The sequence below is a fragment of the Rhinichthys klamathensis genome, unplaced genomic scaffold (genome assembly GCF_029890125.1).
Source record: "Rhinichthys klamathensis goyatoka isolate OS25496 unplaced genomic scaffold, OSU_Roscu_1.1 h1tg000198l_1, whole genome shotgun sequence".
Classification (NCBI taxonomy): domain Eukaryota; kingdom Metazoa; phylum Chordata; class Actinopteri; order Cypriniformes; family Leuciscidae; genus Rhinichthys; species Rhinichthys klamathensis.
This window is the reverse complement of record NW_026606724.1, coordinates 515,001-532,356: the sequence shown is the minus strand read 5'-3', so window position 1 is coordinate 532,356 and position 17,356 is coordinate 515,001. Positions and strand designations below refer to the sequence as shown.

At 38.5% G+C, this 17,356-nt stretch overlaps 1 protein-coding gene across 2 annotated transcripts in view; it reads right to left on the bottom strand.

Moving 5' to 3' along the window:
* Positions 1-17,356, bottom strand: part of lars2 (leucyl-tRNA synthetase 2, mitochondrial) — a 135,428-nt gene that overhangs the window by 75,837 nt on the left and 42,235 nt on the right. For both annotated transcript variants that reach the window (XM_056263113.1, XM_056263112.1), the window contains exons 4-6: positions 12,237-12,328; positions 12,070-12,130; positions 6,120-6,209 (exon numbers count right to left, since the gene is read on the bottom strand). In XM_056263113.1, the coding sequence (XP_056119088.1) occupies positions 6,120-6,209; positions 12,070-12,130; positions 12,237-12,328 (243 nt within the window). The remainder of the gene's footprint in view (positions 1-6,119; positions 6,210-12,069; positions 12,131-12,236; positions 12,329-17,356) is intronic.

The following is a 17,356-nucleotide window of genomic DNA, read 5'->3' as shown; positions in this document are numbered from 1 at the left end:
TTATAATGTTAGTATATTTTTTAGATAAAAAATATTCATAATTTAGAAATAAATGGCATTTTTCCTAGCCTGCTTTTAGCCTCTGATTTGAACACTCTGTTTGAAGGGGCGTGTCTGCTGTGGGATTCAGTGTAACCGCGGCCACTGCTGTGATTGGCTGACATGCTTGCATATGAAATAGCAACGCATTACATGTGAAACTCTCTCCCGAATACTTTTACTACTGCTATTATACGTTTTTACTATAACAGCTATCGAGATTAACGAATCGTGAGATGTTTTTAAAGTATTTAACGTTAGATCTATTCCCATCACATAAAATGTTGCCGTGATGAGCATTGAGCAGATGACAGTGTGTTGATCGCGAGAATGAAGATCTTATCATTGCAAAGCAGTTTCTGCCCTCTCTCTAATGCTTTCACCAATGCAAACACGATGATGTAAATACAGTAAGAGCTTCGTTGTGCAGTAACGTGCGTCATTGATTTCATAACGAGTTTGGCAAGTGTCCAGATAAACTCGCGCTGTGTGGAAAGATTGTTCTTTGATCGCTTTCTGTATATAATTTGTTCACAATTTAAATACGATTATTTTCATCCTACTAAAAGAAACGATGTGAAGCTGATATTTTAGTCACTGGCTTGACTTACTGATGCATAAACAGTATTGAACGATTTTGAGAGAAAGATTACCTGTCTGAACTTGAACAATTAACTGTTACACATCAGAAAGTGTTGCTTGGTAGCTCGATCCGAGGCCAGCTCTGTATTGGCCCAAGTTGAGGAAACACTCGGTGAAATGTTTGGAAATTTCCAGAGAAAATAAAATTAACCCATTGTTTCTTCAGAGGCTCAGATAAAGGAACTAAAAAATACTTTTGTGTTCATGTTTACATCCACACTGAGCAACTGCCATGCTTCGGCTGCGCAGTTCCGCCTGGCATTGAGGGCTGGCATTATGCAAATATTTGGAGGCGTACATATTAATGATCCCGACTATTGCGTCACAGTCGGTATTGTGTGGAGAACCGACCGTTTTTCAGGGGTGTTTTTCATAAACGTGAATTAAATGAGAACGCCAAAACAGTCCAGTTTGAGATTCACTCTATGTCATGTCCATGCACTGAACTCTTGTTATTTGACTATACCAAGGTAAATTCAATTTTGAATTATAGGTCACCTTTAAATAGACTAGAAAACTATGTTGGCATTAGTGGAATTGCATTAGCATGGTTTAAATTATACTTAACTGACCGTTATCAGTTTGTAGCAGTAAATGAAGAGATGTCTTATCGATCACAAGTTCAGTATGGCGTACCACAAGGCTCAGTACTAGGGCCGCTGCTGTTCACTCTGTACATGCTACCATTAGGAGATATCATTAGGAAACATGGAGTTAGCTTTCACTGTTATGCCGATGATACTCAACTGTATATTTCTTCAAAACCCAACGAAACTTACCAATTCACAAAATTAACGGAATGCATAGCTGATATAAAAAATTGGATGACTAGTAATTTCCTACTACTAAATTCTGAAAAGACAGAGATTCTAATTATTGGACAAAAAACTTCCACACGTAATAACCCAGAATACTGTCTAACACTTAATGGCTGCTCTGTCAAGTCTTCGTCTTCGGTTAGGAACCTGGGTGTGCTATTTGATACCAACCTTTCTTTTGAAAGCCACGTGTCTAGTATCTGTAAAACTGCATTTTTCCATCTTAAAAATATATCTAAATTACGCCATATGCTCTCATTGGGAAATGCGGAACAATTAGTCCATGCGTTCATGACCTCAAGGCTAGATTATTGTAATGCTCTACTGGGTGGTTGCCCTGCACGCTTAATAAACAAACTACAGCTAGTTCAAAACGCCGCAGCTCGAGTTCTTACCAGAACCAGGAAATATGACCATATTAGCCCGGTTCTGTCAACACTGCATCGGCTCCCTATCAAACATCGTATAAATTTTAAAATATTGTTGATTACCTACAAAGCACTAAATGGTTTAGCTCCGCAGTACTTGAGCGAGCTCTTAACGCACTATAGTCCTTCACGTCTATTGCGATCTCAAAACTCCGGCCAGCTGATAATACCTAGAATATCTAAATCGACTGCTGGCGGTAGATCCTTTTCTTATTTAGCACCAAAACTTTGGAACAGTCTTCCTACCATTGTCCGGGAAGCAGACACACTCTGTCAGTTCAAAGCTAGACTAAAAACACATCTCTTTGACCTAGCATACACATAATACATTATAGACTTCTATAAATTCAATGTTAGGCTGCATAGATTAGGTCAGCCGGAACTGGGAACACTTCCCTTAAATCTTGATGTACTCGCTACATCATAAGAAGAATGGCATCTACGCTAATATTAGTGTCTTTGTTTATCCCGAGGTTTTCCCGCAGCCTGCCGGATCCAGGCCGTGTCCAGATCTGACGAAGGAGATTCGCCTGGACCCGATGACAATGCAGTGCTGAAGTATCCACTATCCTCTCCCTATGGAGGATCCCTTTCCCACTCTACAGATAAAGCACTGTGAATTCCGGCTCGCGTACCCCGAAGTGATAAAATAAAACAAAATTCTGTATCAAAATTTATAGGCAAGAAAAGTAGTTTGTTTAGGCTGGGTTGTATGAATTACAAACCTGCGCACATATTTTAAAAAGCACATAACTATAGAATTCTGAATGAGCATGTGAACGCCGTCAGCGTTAATCACAGGTTCGCGTTTAAAGTCTGATCATTTCGACGGAGGTGAATCAATCAAAGTTAACTTTAGCTGGAAGTAACATTATTCAAGAACCGCTATAACGCCAAAACAATCTGTTACCTTAAATTATATGTTTATCTCTGTAAAGCTGCTTTGAAACAATTCATTGTTAAAAGCGCTATATAAATGAAGATGACTTGACTTGACTTGAAGATCATTTCATTTCTTTACTTTTAATGAAGATGATTGTGTGTTAAGCGTCTGCGACTTACTTTCACTTTGATTTGCGATAGTTTGAGGCGCGTTGGCTTGATGAATAGATGCTCATCTGCTCAGCTACGGTGATGCGTGTCGCAGTATCATCGTCATATCTGACTAACATGACATATAGCCTATAACACGCTCTCACACGTTTATTCTTTTAGCATTTTTGGGAGGAGTAAAATTTACATATGTGGTTTCAACCATAGATATCCATAATAAAGGCTAGATGTCTCGTCCGCGCTGCTGGCCAATGGAGGTGGACGTCCGCACCTGGCGGCCATCTTGTCACAGGCAGCTCGCTCACTCGTAACATTGTGTTTTAATGGCGCATGTACTTTTTAAATAACCATAACTTGCTCAATTTTCTACCGATTTTCAAACTGTTTGGTTTGTTATAAACGTCAGAGATGTAGTTATGACACTGCATACTTATGAATAATACGTGTATAAATAAATAATCATCCAGAATTATAGCCACGTTAATAACGTTTGTAAGAAACCAAACCGTTTGTAAATCCGTCAAGATTTCAGCGAGATAAGAGTATTTGTGTTCGTGCTGATCACTCATCTTACATCAGGCACCACAGAGCCCGCCAGAACGCTTGCCTGTGACAAGATGGCCGCCGGTGATGACGATAGAGACTCCGCCGTAAGACTTCTAGCCTTTATGATGGACATCTATGGTTTCAACAACCAGATGCCAGACTTGTCCAGTTTCGTCTGGAATGCGGCTCAGACCTCCTCCTGAAGTGGTTTGAGCGATCGGATTCAAATCCGTCTCGAATGCGTTTCGGAGGGCATTTACACCTGGTCTTTTCACGATCCGATCACAGAAAACGCATGAAGTGGCCAGGTGTAAACAGACCCTAAGACAGTGGGCCTCCCTTTTGACACAACTCACTTTTAACTCCTTTTAACTCTTTAACTCCTCACTTTTAGCATTGTTTGTGTTAACATGAAAACCTCGTTTACACTTTCAGTGAAATGTGACCCAATTCAGATTTTTCGCTCAAATGTGACACAGATCGGATGTGTTCTATGACCGTGTAAACAGGAAAAAAACGCATGGATTCGGATATTTCGAGATCGGTTTCAGGGCCTCAATCATATGATGAAATAAATCAGATATGTGCCAATGCAACTGTCATGTAAACAGGCAGATTGGATTTTCTGAGGCATTAGCGGTTTAATGACGGCGCGCCCCACACTTTGAGAACTACTCTAGATGCTAATATTAAACCAAGAGGAATCTGTAAATGAATGCTGCAAGATCTTTGCTATTCACTAAAATTGACTTTTATTCATCATTTGGCACAATGGGTTTTAATCAGCTGGTGTCAATGTGATTTTTAGCGGATGTATGAAGTCATTTCTCCTCAAATTCACACAGGTGTCCTATCGCAGGAACCACAGGGATCAAAAGTTTGGGATCAGTAAGAAAAAAGTCTCTTCTGATCACCATGGCTGTATTTATTTGATAAAAAAAAACAATAAAACAGTAATATTGTGAAATATTATTACAATTTAAAATAACTGATTTCTATGTGAAAATAGTCAAATGTAATTTATTCCTGTGATCAGAGCTGTACTGTCATCATCATTACTCCAGTCTTCAGTGTCACATGATCCTTCAGAAATCACTCTAATATGATGATTTGATGCTCAAGAAACATTTATGATTATTATCAGTGTTGAAAACAGTTGTGCTGCTTCATATTTTGTGGAAACCCCAACATGTAATATTTCAAAAGTACAGCATTTCTTTGAAATAGAAACCTCTTGTAACACAAATGTCTTTAAATTAATGCATCCTTGCTGAATAAAAGTGTCAGTTTCTTTACATAAAAAATATCATAGTGATCCTAAACTTTTGAACAGAAGTGTATTGTTTTACCATTTATCATTAAAACATATTTTTTTAAAAATATTACTTACATTAAACATTGCTTACTGATGATTAACCCCTTACAAAAAATATATCTGCAGACGGCCCCAGATTATTGTTGTTCAACATTCACTGCACGTTAAAACATCACACTCTTACTTGATCTGGACAAACTGAGCATCATTAGAAAGATTAAATACTCCAGCTTTGATATTTGACCACTGTTTATGATAAAACTCGGGTCCATGACAGTGATTTCTTAATTTATGTCAGGAGTGCAAAATAATAAATCTGTAACTTATGATATTTTGAATAGAATAAAAACACGCACTCATATTCAGTCACGGTGTATTTGTGTTCACACAGCTGCACTGAACAGCGTCCACTAGGGCCCTTAGTCCAAACGTGCGCATATTTGGAGAAATACTGATTTATTCTCACTTATTTCATCATACAGAACATAATTTCTACTCATTTCCCACTGAATTATGCGACCTGAAGAGCTGAAACTGCGAACAGAGCGCTGTCTGTCTGTCCTATTCGGTCTAGAGCTGTCAATCAACTTACGTGACCATAATCAGGATGATGTAAACTTCCTCATTCTGAGCTCCGTGAAAAACAAACCCAAAGAAACATTTCTACACGTGAAACAAGGAGCTAATAAACACACGGTTACAATAGTATATGATTTGTGTGTGATTTTCATGCGATTTGGAGTATTTTCTAATCAATAATGGATGTTTACATTATAAATGCTAAGCAGGTAGCAGTTATAAAATGCTAAATATAACATATTTCAAAACCATTATATGACTAAAATCCACATTAGATCAGAATCGGAAGTTTTTACAAACACTCAATGGTTGTTTAAAGTGAGTTTTGTGTAAAAGCGTAATATTGATCCTTTAAATTATGTTATGTAACCACTTTCTATTTTTATAATCTAATTGATTGGGGGGGAATACATAACGTCCCAAGAAAATGCTTTTTTGTTTTCTAGAAAGACTTCAGATAATAGGTCTATTAATGTATAGTGGGATCAAAGTGGTGTGGATGGGCAAGCCATGTAATGTCAGAATAAAGGCTAATAATGGCTGAATAAAAACAAAAGAATAATGAAGATTAGGTCTCAAACCCAGCAGAAGTGTGAAAGGTTTGTCGAGTGAGAACAATAGAAACATGAATGGTGCAGTTCACCACACCAGACATAGACAAGTGTGTGTTTCACAACCGTAGATGAAAAACCAACTCACCTCTTTCTGATAGGCCAGTCCAGCCTCGAACAGCTTGAGGAACAGATACTGGGTCCACTTATAATAATCAGGCAGACAGGTTGTGATCTCCTGTCAAAAGATTAGACAACACTGCATTCAAAGAAAGAAGTCATTTCAATATAAAACACAAATATCAACAAACAAAAATAGACGGAAGACAGAGCAAAAAGACAATATACAGAGCAAAACAACAGTTTTTCAACAAACATAAAAAAAAAAAAAAGATATTTCTACAAGTAAAATTTATCATTTTGTTTTAGGGTCAGTGATAATTGTAGTGGATCAGTGAAAATACCGACAGGGCAAGTACAAATCTGAGTTACTCGTCGGACCGAGCCATAGAGATACAATCCACTACTAGTAAAAAATCTGGAAAAAACTATGAAAACCTTTGGGATTTATAGGGTTAAATGCTTGAAATTTGTCTTATTTATACCAATACATTACAAACAGGCTTTTACAAATAGGCTGCATACAAATGTGTATTTATAAATCTCTTTTCATTTATTTAGAAAGTCCAGATCGAGCAGAGCTCAAATATAAAGGAGTTTTGGGTTGTTTAAAGGGATACTTCACCTCTGGAAAGATGAATGTGTATTTAAAATGGGTCATTTGTGTAAGAAATGTGAAATTATTTTTGAATTTGGAGCTTTCTAGACTGAGAAAAGCCAGAAAATGTATTTTTGGCTTATGTGGATGAAAGACAACAACTCCCAGAATGCACTTGCTTTGCTGTCCTAGGAGGCCACGCCCCGCGGGAGAACGGCACGAGGCCGGTGGCGGGATTACCGATGAGCGACACCCGTGAGACGCACCGCTCTCGTATCTCTCACGGAGGAGCGGGAATTTTCTTAGCAATGTTAAAACACACATCAACCGATCACTTGTTTAGCGTTCATGTAAACACTACATTCAGATTCACCAATCGGAATGAATTCAGTTAGATTGAAACAAAAGGTGTGCATGTAAACAATAATGGCGACTGCAGAAAGCAAAAGCTGAATCCCGAACATCGACGGCCGGACATGTCCGGGAAAAGAGGATGGTGACCCCTACTACTCAGCTTTCTCCACAGAACAAGAGCCTGCTAGCTTAGCTTCCAAAAAAAGATGGCTGACACTATGTGTCTGTTCTGTGAGTGAGATCCCACCCTCTATGGGCGGGTTGAGAACATGCGGGACAGCTCCTACTACTGACTGTAGTCTTTAGCCTCTGGACAAAAAATCCTCCGATGACGCAAAATGGCGATTTTTACATCATCGGAGGATTTTTCCAGACAAAAAATACTTAAATCTCTCGTCTCAGGGGGATATGAGGGTGGAAAGCATGGTAATTCGAAAATACTACAGGTTTTCAACTAATACAAAGCTTAATGCTAAAACACTTGCCACTACATAACTCCCATACTTCATAACCGTTTGAGTTATTTCATGAGCCCCTTTCACACATACAGCCTTTACTAGAAAATGACCGTTTAGAGATCATGTCAGTGTGAAAAGGACCTTTTCAAAAACACTGGTAAAACAGTTCAGGCAATTTTCTGGTATAAGAACATCTTCTATATAGAAGAGTGTGGTGTCTCAAAATATTACAAAACTGGGAAAGCAGTTTGAAACCATAAAGACTCTGCAGTCTAGAGTATTTGGGCCAGAAGAATAATGAAGAACCCAATGTCCACTTTGACGATAATCTCTTTATCGGTCTGGTCTCTATGGTAATGTGACCAAACCCAAGCAGTCGTGAGCTTTAGACAGCCAGAGTTTGCATCACTTAAACTCTAAAAGCATTAAGACGATATCCTCTAATCCGATTAGGTAGAGCTGAAGTCGGAGTGTCACGTCTGGCACACGCTCAGATCAGCCCATCAGATCTCCTTCGCTATAGACACAGTCAAGCTCAATCCTGCTGTGAAGAGGTGACAGAAGAACCGGCTAAATGCTCTGGGTTTAAACCCTAATGTACTGAAGAGATTTGTTAATGGCTTAAACTATTTATGGCTTTTATTTTGTCACTAAAGAGTTCATTCATTTTCTATAAATTAGCACAAAACAATCAATTCTAAAGTCTATTTTAATTATAAATGCTAAAACCGATTGGTCAATACTAGGGATCATCATGAAACGATGATCGCCCTGACTTTAAAAAATAGATTTGTCAATTTTTCTGATTGATTATTGAGGCATTATGGGCGATAGCTGAGGTCTGATTGGTTAGCGTTAACAGCACGCCTTCCAGACCGGCGAACTAAAGTGAAACTAGATTTGAAAGGCAGTGATACCTGGAAACACTTTGATCATGAGATGGAGTCAGCACAACATGTGTAGCGCGATTCTATCACATGCATTGCCTTATAATGAGAACACGATTGTAATAGATAAGAATGTTGTAAATTCTCTGTGCTTTAGTTCTTCAGCACGTCAGACTAGCATGGTCAAGTTCATGTGCGCATTCGCCTCTTTTAGTGCAGATGTAAGTTGTAAAATTACTTGGTTACACTTTACTTGAAGGGGTGTGCATAAGAGTGACATGACACCTTCATAATCATGACATGACACACGTTATTAATATGAAGGAGGTTTTATGCATGTTTATGACAAGTGTCATTCGCTCAATTATGACATTTTTAATGCAAATATGACATTGTTTGAGATGTCTTTGTCATGACAACTTGACATAAACCAATACATCATAACCTGTCATAAATATGTCATAAACATGACATAGCAGATTAATTATCAAACTTAAGAAAGCACTTAGCTTTATTGGGTTAACATTACATTAAACTGTCATGTGGTTGGTTTTGACATTGGCTGTCATGAGCCCGTTATAACTGTGTCATGAATATTTTTCTTGACCTCAACTACAGTGGTACACATTGAATTTGTCATTAAAATGTTATAATGCCTCATGACAGCCAATGTCAAAACCAACCACCTGACAGTTTAATGTAATGTTAACCAATAAAGCTAAGTGGTTTCTTAAGTTTGATAATTAATCTGCTATGTCATGTTTATGACATATTTATGACAATTTATGTTGTCTTAGTAATGTCAAGTTGTCATGACAAAGACACTGACAGGTTATGACGTATTGGTTTATCTCAAACAATGTCATATTTGCATTAAAAATGTCATAATTGAGGGAATGACACTTGTCATAAACATGCATAAAACCTCCTTCATATTAATAACGTGTGTCATGTCATGATTATGAAGGTGTCATGTCAGTCTTATGCACACCCCTTCAAGTAAAGTGTTACCGATTACTTTTATGTTGTCTATATCTGATTAATCTCATATAGGATGTGTTTGGTTGAGAATACCGACCGTTCATTCACTCTTCAGTTTCAGCTCAAATGCGAAGCCCGACATTATTGACTATGGGTTATTTGAGACGGTCATATTCTGTTTAAATTAGCTATTTCTTTTTCAAAATCATTGCTCATATTAATAATGTAGCAGTGTTAATATATTCTCATATTTTCATAACAGTACACCTATGTTTTATTTAAAGTTGTTTCTTGTTAAGGCTTCAAAAACGCGCCACTATGATCATAAACGATAAAATGAAGTGCAAGATGTGCAGTGCCAATCTGCCATATACATCGCATTATAATGAGAACAAGATTGTACTAGAATGTTGTAAACTCTTTGTGCTTTATCCATGTAGAGTTGGTGAATGAACATCAGTAGCACACTTTAACTCTTTCCCCGCCAGTGTTTTTGAAAAAAGTTGCCAGCCACCGCCACCATTTTTGATCATTTTACAAAATGTTCTTGGCCCCTAGAACACGCAATACATCAAAAGAAAGACCAGACCCTCTGCTTTTAAACTAAAAAACTGTTTTATTTAGGGCTGTTATTAACGGCGTTAACGCAAACCCATTTTAACAGCGTTAATTTTTTTATCGCGCGATTAACGCTCTTTTTGGCCTAGCAAACTTTGTAGTTTTTTTCACATGCTTTTGCAACAGGACGCGGCGCTGCACTATGAAACCCATTCATTTCAATGGCTTGCGCGAGGACGTTTTGTTGCTTCGTCGACCAAAGCGCAAGCGGATCTAGCTAGACCGGAAACAAAACAACAGGCACGCCGCACACACTTGTTTGGGTCTGCGAGCCGGCCAAATAGTTGGTTAACGTTACGTTTTGAGTGGATGACGAGCGCGAGACGCCGATGGATGCCAATAAGATTCTGAATGGAAAGTATACTTTTAAAAAGTTGCCAAATGGTTCCATTGACGAGACCAAAGTGATCTGTGTGTTTTGTCGTTGTGAACTGAGCTATCATCATCGCAGCACGTCCAGTCTGAAATACCACTTGATGATGGCCAAGCACACACACACACACACACAGCTGATGCGAATTCTCCGCCCCCTCGTCAATATCAGGACCTCGTCAGTATTTCTTTCACCCTTTTATTGATGGACAGTGTTACATTGTGTGAGAGATTATTTGCTCCAAGTGAGAATGTTAGTGTGAAATTAAGTATATGTATATGCAGTATATGCCAATGTTGTTTTCAATAAAAAAACATTTGCACAAAGCAAGCCGATCCACTTTTCCATGTTGATAAGAGCATTAAAATGAGAAAAAAGAATGGGACAAAAAGAAATCAAGAGACATTTAGGATAGATAAAAATGTGCGATTAATCGCGAGTTAACTGTGGTAATAATGCGATTAATCGTGAGTTAACTGTGACATTAGCGCGACTAATCGCGAGTTAACTGTGACAGTAATGTGATTAATCGTGAGTTAACTGTGACATTAGCGCGACTAATCGCGAGTTAACTGTGACAGTAATGTGATTAATCGCGAATTAACCATGGCACTAATGCGATTAATCGAGAGTTAACTGTGACATTAATGTGATTAATCGTGAGTTAACTGTGACATTAGCGCGATTAATCGCGAGTTAACTGTGACATTAATGTGATTAATCGCGAGTTAACTGTGACATTAATGCGATAAATCGCGAGTTAACTGTGACATTAATGTGATTAATCGCGAGTTAACTGTGACATTAATGTGATTAAGCGCGAGTTAATGGTGACACTAGCGCGATTAATCGCGAGTTAACTGTGACATTAGCGTGATTAATCGCGAGTTAACTGTGACATTAATGTGATTAATCGCGAGTTAACTGTGACATTAATGCGATTAATCGCGAGTTAACTATGGCATTAATGCGATTAATCGGGAGTTAACTGTGACATTAATGTGATTAATCGCGAGTTAACTATGGCATTAATGCGATTAATCGCGAGTTAACTATGGCATTAATGCGATTAATCGAGAGTTAACTATGACATTAATGTGATTAATCGCGAGTTAACTATGGCATTAATGCGATTAATCGAGAGTCAACTGCGACATTAATGTGATTAATCGAGTTAACTATGGCATAAATGTGATTAATCGCGAGTTAACTAGGACAATAATGTGATTAATCGAGAGTTAACTGTGACATTAATGTGATTAATCGCGAGTTAACTATGACATTAATGCGATTAATCGAGATTAAATATTTTAATCGTTTGACAGTACTAGTTTTATTCTATAGCTTCTTTCATTCTTTTTTTAATCAACACTTGAATTTGGGTAATTTTCATAAAAAAAGCAACATTTTGAGCAAAAGGCTGAGAAAATCACATTTTTGTCACAGACTACATCCAGATTGGATTCAGAATGATGATGATGTTGTCACTATTGTAAGAAATTAATAAATACAGCTGTGATACACAAGGTGACTAACAATGCCCTTCAGTGCTCAACATACAGCATGGCCTCTGTAACTCAGTCTGGGAATGTGTGTCTAAAGAAAAACTCCTGATGTGAACCGATGCAATGATGTAAGCCAGCGAAGTTAACACAGGTCAGTTCCCACATCTGTTGAGTGTGTGTGTTCAACCACCTCCGCTCACTCACCCGCTCCCAATTAAAGCAGAGCCCCAGGCTGTCCAGCTGCTTCCGCATGGACTCCATGTTACTGAAAGACACAATAAGAGTTGTTGAGGAACCCGTGTGATGGAGGGTTGTGTGTGTGTAGGTGAACATCACTGAGGGCTGTGACTAATCGAGTGGAGAAACGGCACCTTTTGGTCCACGCCTCTGGGTCCAGGTCCCGCTCGATGGCAGCGTTCTCAGCCGGCAGACCGAAAGCATCCCAGCCCATGGGGTTCAACACCTGCAAGTCAAACAACATCGAGCTGTTAATGTCAAACCCCTCCGCTCTGCGTTCGCTATCAGCCGCAATCCACAACAGAAATCAGACCATATACGGGGTTTATATGGCAGATTCTGAACTCTAAAGAGCAAGATGTCTGATGCTAACAACAATAATAATAAGAGTAGTAATAATTACAATAATACACAAAAAATGTAGGCCTGAATTTAAGCATTGCATATTGCATATAAACTTGCTATCCATTCGGTTTACACAGTTTTAACCCAAACAAACTAATAAACTTAATGATGCATATTTGTCAGTCATACATAAATGAAATGGGTAAGATTTCTGCACTCAAAAAATATCATATAAACTATTTGCATCGTTTGATTTTATTTACATAATTATATTTTCAAAATACACTTATTTGAATTTATTCAGTTTAAAAGTATGAACTTATGGCTAGTGTTACGGGTTGAGGGGTTTTCTGTTTCTTTGTCTGGTTTTATGGACTTTTGTTTTGAAGTGTATTTTCTGTTTCACTTGTTTCAGCGTTTCCTGTTTAGTTCCTGTTTGCCTTTGTTCTCTTAGGGTGCGTCTCAATCAGCTCCCTAGTTCAGTAGTCAAGACACTGATAAGGGAGTCGGCCATTATTAGGGCGGTCTCAATTGCAAAATCCTTCAAGTGCACACACTCCCTAAAAAATCCCACAATGCACTGCAAAAACCAGGGCGCATCAATACTCACTATGCACCTTTACTGGAAATCACACCACATTTCTGAAGCCCGAAACAAAATGCACAAGCCAATTCAATAAAAGACAAACCTTTTTTTATTACATGTCAGCATAAACACAACACCATAGTTACAACGAACGTTCGCAAACAGCAAAAACACTCTCAACCTGTAAACAGAAGCATTAGTTTCTTGTTAAAGCTGCAGTCCGCAGTTTTTCCTCTTTGTCGCCATCTCTGTTCGAAATCTGCAATTGCAGTCATTCACGGAATTATCAACTTTACGCGAGTTGTGCCTCGGCACGGCACAGCGCGGATGAACACAGTGTTTGAGGAGAGTGTGTGTCTGTCAGTCGCCGCCGGTGTGGATACTGGCATTCAGAATCACAGATTATTCTTTTTGGAAATATGACTAACATAATAATTTTCACTGGAAAATGTAATCTGAACAAGTAACATCCACTTTTGTTCAGACCAACTAAGGGGAAAAAGCATTGCAGTAAATCGCGCTGATTAAATCTAACGATCGCTTGTCATATCACGTCAAACCGTGCAAATTATACTTTGTTCTCAAATTGTTAATGTTCAACATCAGCATTGCGTGACTACACGTAATGTCCTTCCGATATTATCCTTGTTTTCGCATGGGCCGGTTGCAGTCTCTTCTTTTCTGAAGCCGCTCCGAAGTCCGAACGAAGTCTTTTACATTTTACAGCGGGTGAGTCTCTAGTTGTCACTGGTGATTGTCGTTTGAACCTTTCTGGATCTGCCATCAAATTAATAAGTTTAATTATATCAAGTGCTGTGAGAAAAGGCTATAAATCTCCTCCAGCATCCTCACACTCACAGCCTACTAGCCGAGACTCTTGTTTATGTGTACAGATGTGTGTGTGTACAGATGTGTGTGTGTACAGATGTGTGTGTGCAGATGTGTGTGTGTACAGATGTGTGTGTACAGATGTGTGTGTGCAGATGTGTGTGTGTACAGATGTGTGTGTACAGATGTGTGTGTGCAGATGTGTGTGTGTGCAGATGTGTGTGTGTACAGATGTGACGTAATGACGCAAAGACATGCTCGAATCTCCCGCGGAAATCCACCAGTACCACTGGAGTTAAAAACATTATTACAAGCTTACCGTTGTGAATCGAGCTACGGCAAGCAGATAGTTTTGAACACTGGCTGGTTATGTACCTGCTCAAAAAATTATTTTGGATGATTTTTAACGCAAAAAAAGTTACGGACTGCAGCTTTAAATGACACGTGGACTTTAATAGATCATGCTCTTGGGCACAATAAGCAAGCTAACATTCAGAACATTCTGTATATTTCATTTTTTTTAATTTCAATACATATATATATATATACATTTGAATCTATAAATTTCAGCATGACAACAATCAGCTGCGTTTTTGAAGAGTGTGAATGTACGTGAAATGAACAAATATCAAATAAAGCAAAATGACATGGAACAGAAACAGTGAAGTAGTGATTACTACAGTGACCGCAGCATCTCGGATAGACTCGTTAGCAGACGTTATTACTCCTCCACCTGTGCGTGATGTCATTAACGCCATTCGAATGTTGAACCAATGAGGTTTAAGCGACAGAGGTGCAACTACAGTTTGGGAAACAGTCATGACTAGCTGGTTAATTTCTCCAATGATGCATCGTACGGTAGTTAATCAGCGAGTTACATAGTTGTGTGTGAAACACACCCTTGAACTCTCTGGCAACCACTTAGCATCATATCAACCATCGAGGACACCCTTGCAAGCCGAAATCATTAAAACTAGCAATCTATCTTCCAACTGCCCCACATCCACAGTCAAATAACCTTCAGACATTAAGGGTTATTCAACTTTCAGCCAAGCTGGATGAGCGTCCCTGTCCCTGCATGGATATCGACTCTAAATCCAGAAGAGTTACAGCATATGTGACATACTATAACTCAGAAGAGATGTGCACTCAGATGTGACTAATAAAATGCATGTAGTCATCATCATAAACACTGTGTGTGAGTGTGTGTAGTAAAGTGTTTAATGGAGAATGCAAATGGAGAGCATGAACTCTCTGAAAGCATGGTCTATATTTCACACTAATGTGGATTCATGTCATCGTGCCCTCATCACCACAGACGATCACAGAGATAATAACATCTCCATCTGACTCTATCCTCCCCGCTCTCCTTCTTTCTCTTACGGTATACTGCGTTTCTGCAAAAGACGAGAGGAAACACAGAAAAGCAGAGATAAATAGACAGATTAGAAAAGATTAAAGGGATAGTTCACCCAAAAATCAAACTTGTCATCATTTACTCACTCTCATGTCGTTCCAAACCTGTAAGACTTGCGTTTATCTTCAAAACACAAATGAAGATATTTTCGATGAAGTCTGAGAGATTTCCGTCCCTCCATTGACAGCTACGCAACTACCACTTTAAAACTTCAAAAAGTTAATGAAAAGATCGTAAAAGTAGCGGTTTAGTCCAAATGTTCTGAAGAGACTCGATCGCTTTATATGATGAACAGATTGAATTTAGGCTTTTATTCACACGATTCGTTTTACGATCTCTTTATGAACTCCTTGAAGCTTTAAAGTGGTAGTTGCGTAGACTGTCAATGGAGGGACAGAAATCTCTCAGATTTCATTCAAAATATCTTCATTTGTGTTTCAAAGATGAACGAAAGTCTTACAGGTTTAAAACGACATGACGTCAATTATGACAGAAGTTTAATTTTGTGTTAATGTTAATTAAATGTGAGTCATTTGACTTTGAGTATCTACCGATACCGAGTCCCGATCCGATACTTATATAATACATAAAAAAAGAATAAAGAAGAGAGAGAAAACAGATCCAGGATGTTCCTTATTTTTTATTTAATTCACCTTATTTTAACATTCAACAACTCTGTTAACAAACAGAGCACTTCTGTGAGGTAGCTTGAACAATCAAGTAATAAATAACATAAAATCTTCACTTTTGGACTTTAGTGCAACAGTAAATATAGAAAAAGTCTAATATAAAAACAAATAGCACCTCAACTTAAAATACCCGGCAGGCATGTAAACAAAAAATAAAAATGTTTTAAAAGTGTGTAAAAAAATAATGAGAATACCGGTATATATATATATACATCAGGGGTGTAACAGTTCACAAAATTTGCAGTTCGGTTCGATACAGCGAAAAGAAAGAAATGCCAGAGAAATGTCCTATTTATTAAAAGAAAAACTATTTTTAAATAAGTATGAGTTTTCCTACATCTTGAAACTTTCAGGTTTATAAATGGGGGTAATCTTTGAAGGATGAACAAATAATGTTTTGGTAATCACATTAAAAATAACATTTAAATATATATTTATATAATATTTGAGTTTTGAAGTGCAACATTAAAGGCATACTATGCAGAAATTGTGTTTTTGTCAAACAGCGACCCCTATAGTCGCTGTGGAATACTTGCACTGTCGTAAATAGCTAGCTAGACATATGTGGAAATTATTGGACTGGTCTAATTATCAACAATGGATGAATGAACACCATCGTAAAAAAATTACATACTACAAGCAAGCGCAACAACATAGAACACAAACAAGTTTAGAAATAAGAGATTTATTTACTAGTCCATCAACAAGATCGCCAGATCAGCATTGCGGTTGCATCCAGCTGCTTTTTAGCTCGCGCCAACTACTGAAAGGCGAAAGCCCGACCGAGTGCGACTGTCACAACTCTGAAGGAAATAGTCAAAGGATTCAGTTGCGAGTAAACAGTAATTTATTGAGCACAATAGTAGATTTTTGTGTGGGTCAAAATGGAAGCAGGCAGAAGAAGACTCAGGCTCGGCAACGCAGGGACGCAGTGGGCAGACACAGATGCAGGAAAAGGTAGAAATTTCTCCGGGAAAATCTCAGGAAACCACTGCATGGGTACAGGACTGGAATGCAGGAGAACACGGCGAGTAGAACCCTGGTAGCCTCAACAACCAACTGACAAAGACAGGACGAGGTAACAAACAATATATAGGACATCCTCATTCAAAACAGCTGGCGCTGATCAGCCGCGCCCACTCACACAGCACGCACACACATAGCGAGGGCGAATCAGGGACTCTTTTCCGGTTCCTCACGCGGTCAGATTCTCTTTTCCTTTTCCTAATCTCTTCCGACCGCATTTTCTTTCCTTTTTTCATCGTCGAGTATCACGTCTGAAATGCGCGCAAGTGTCTTTGTGCTTCATATGTTGTTGTTGATGTGTGTGACGTCGTTGCCGTAAAGCATGTCGTTATTCTCGCGAGATTTGTCGGGGGCGCTCCTCTC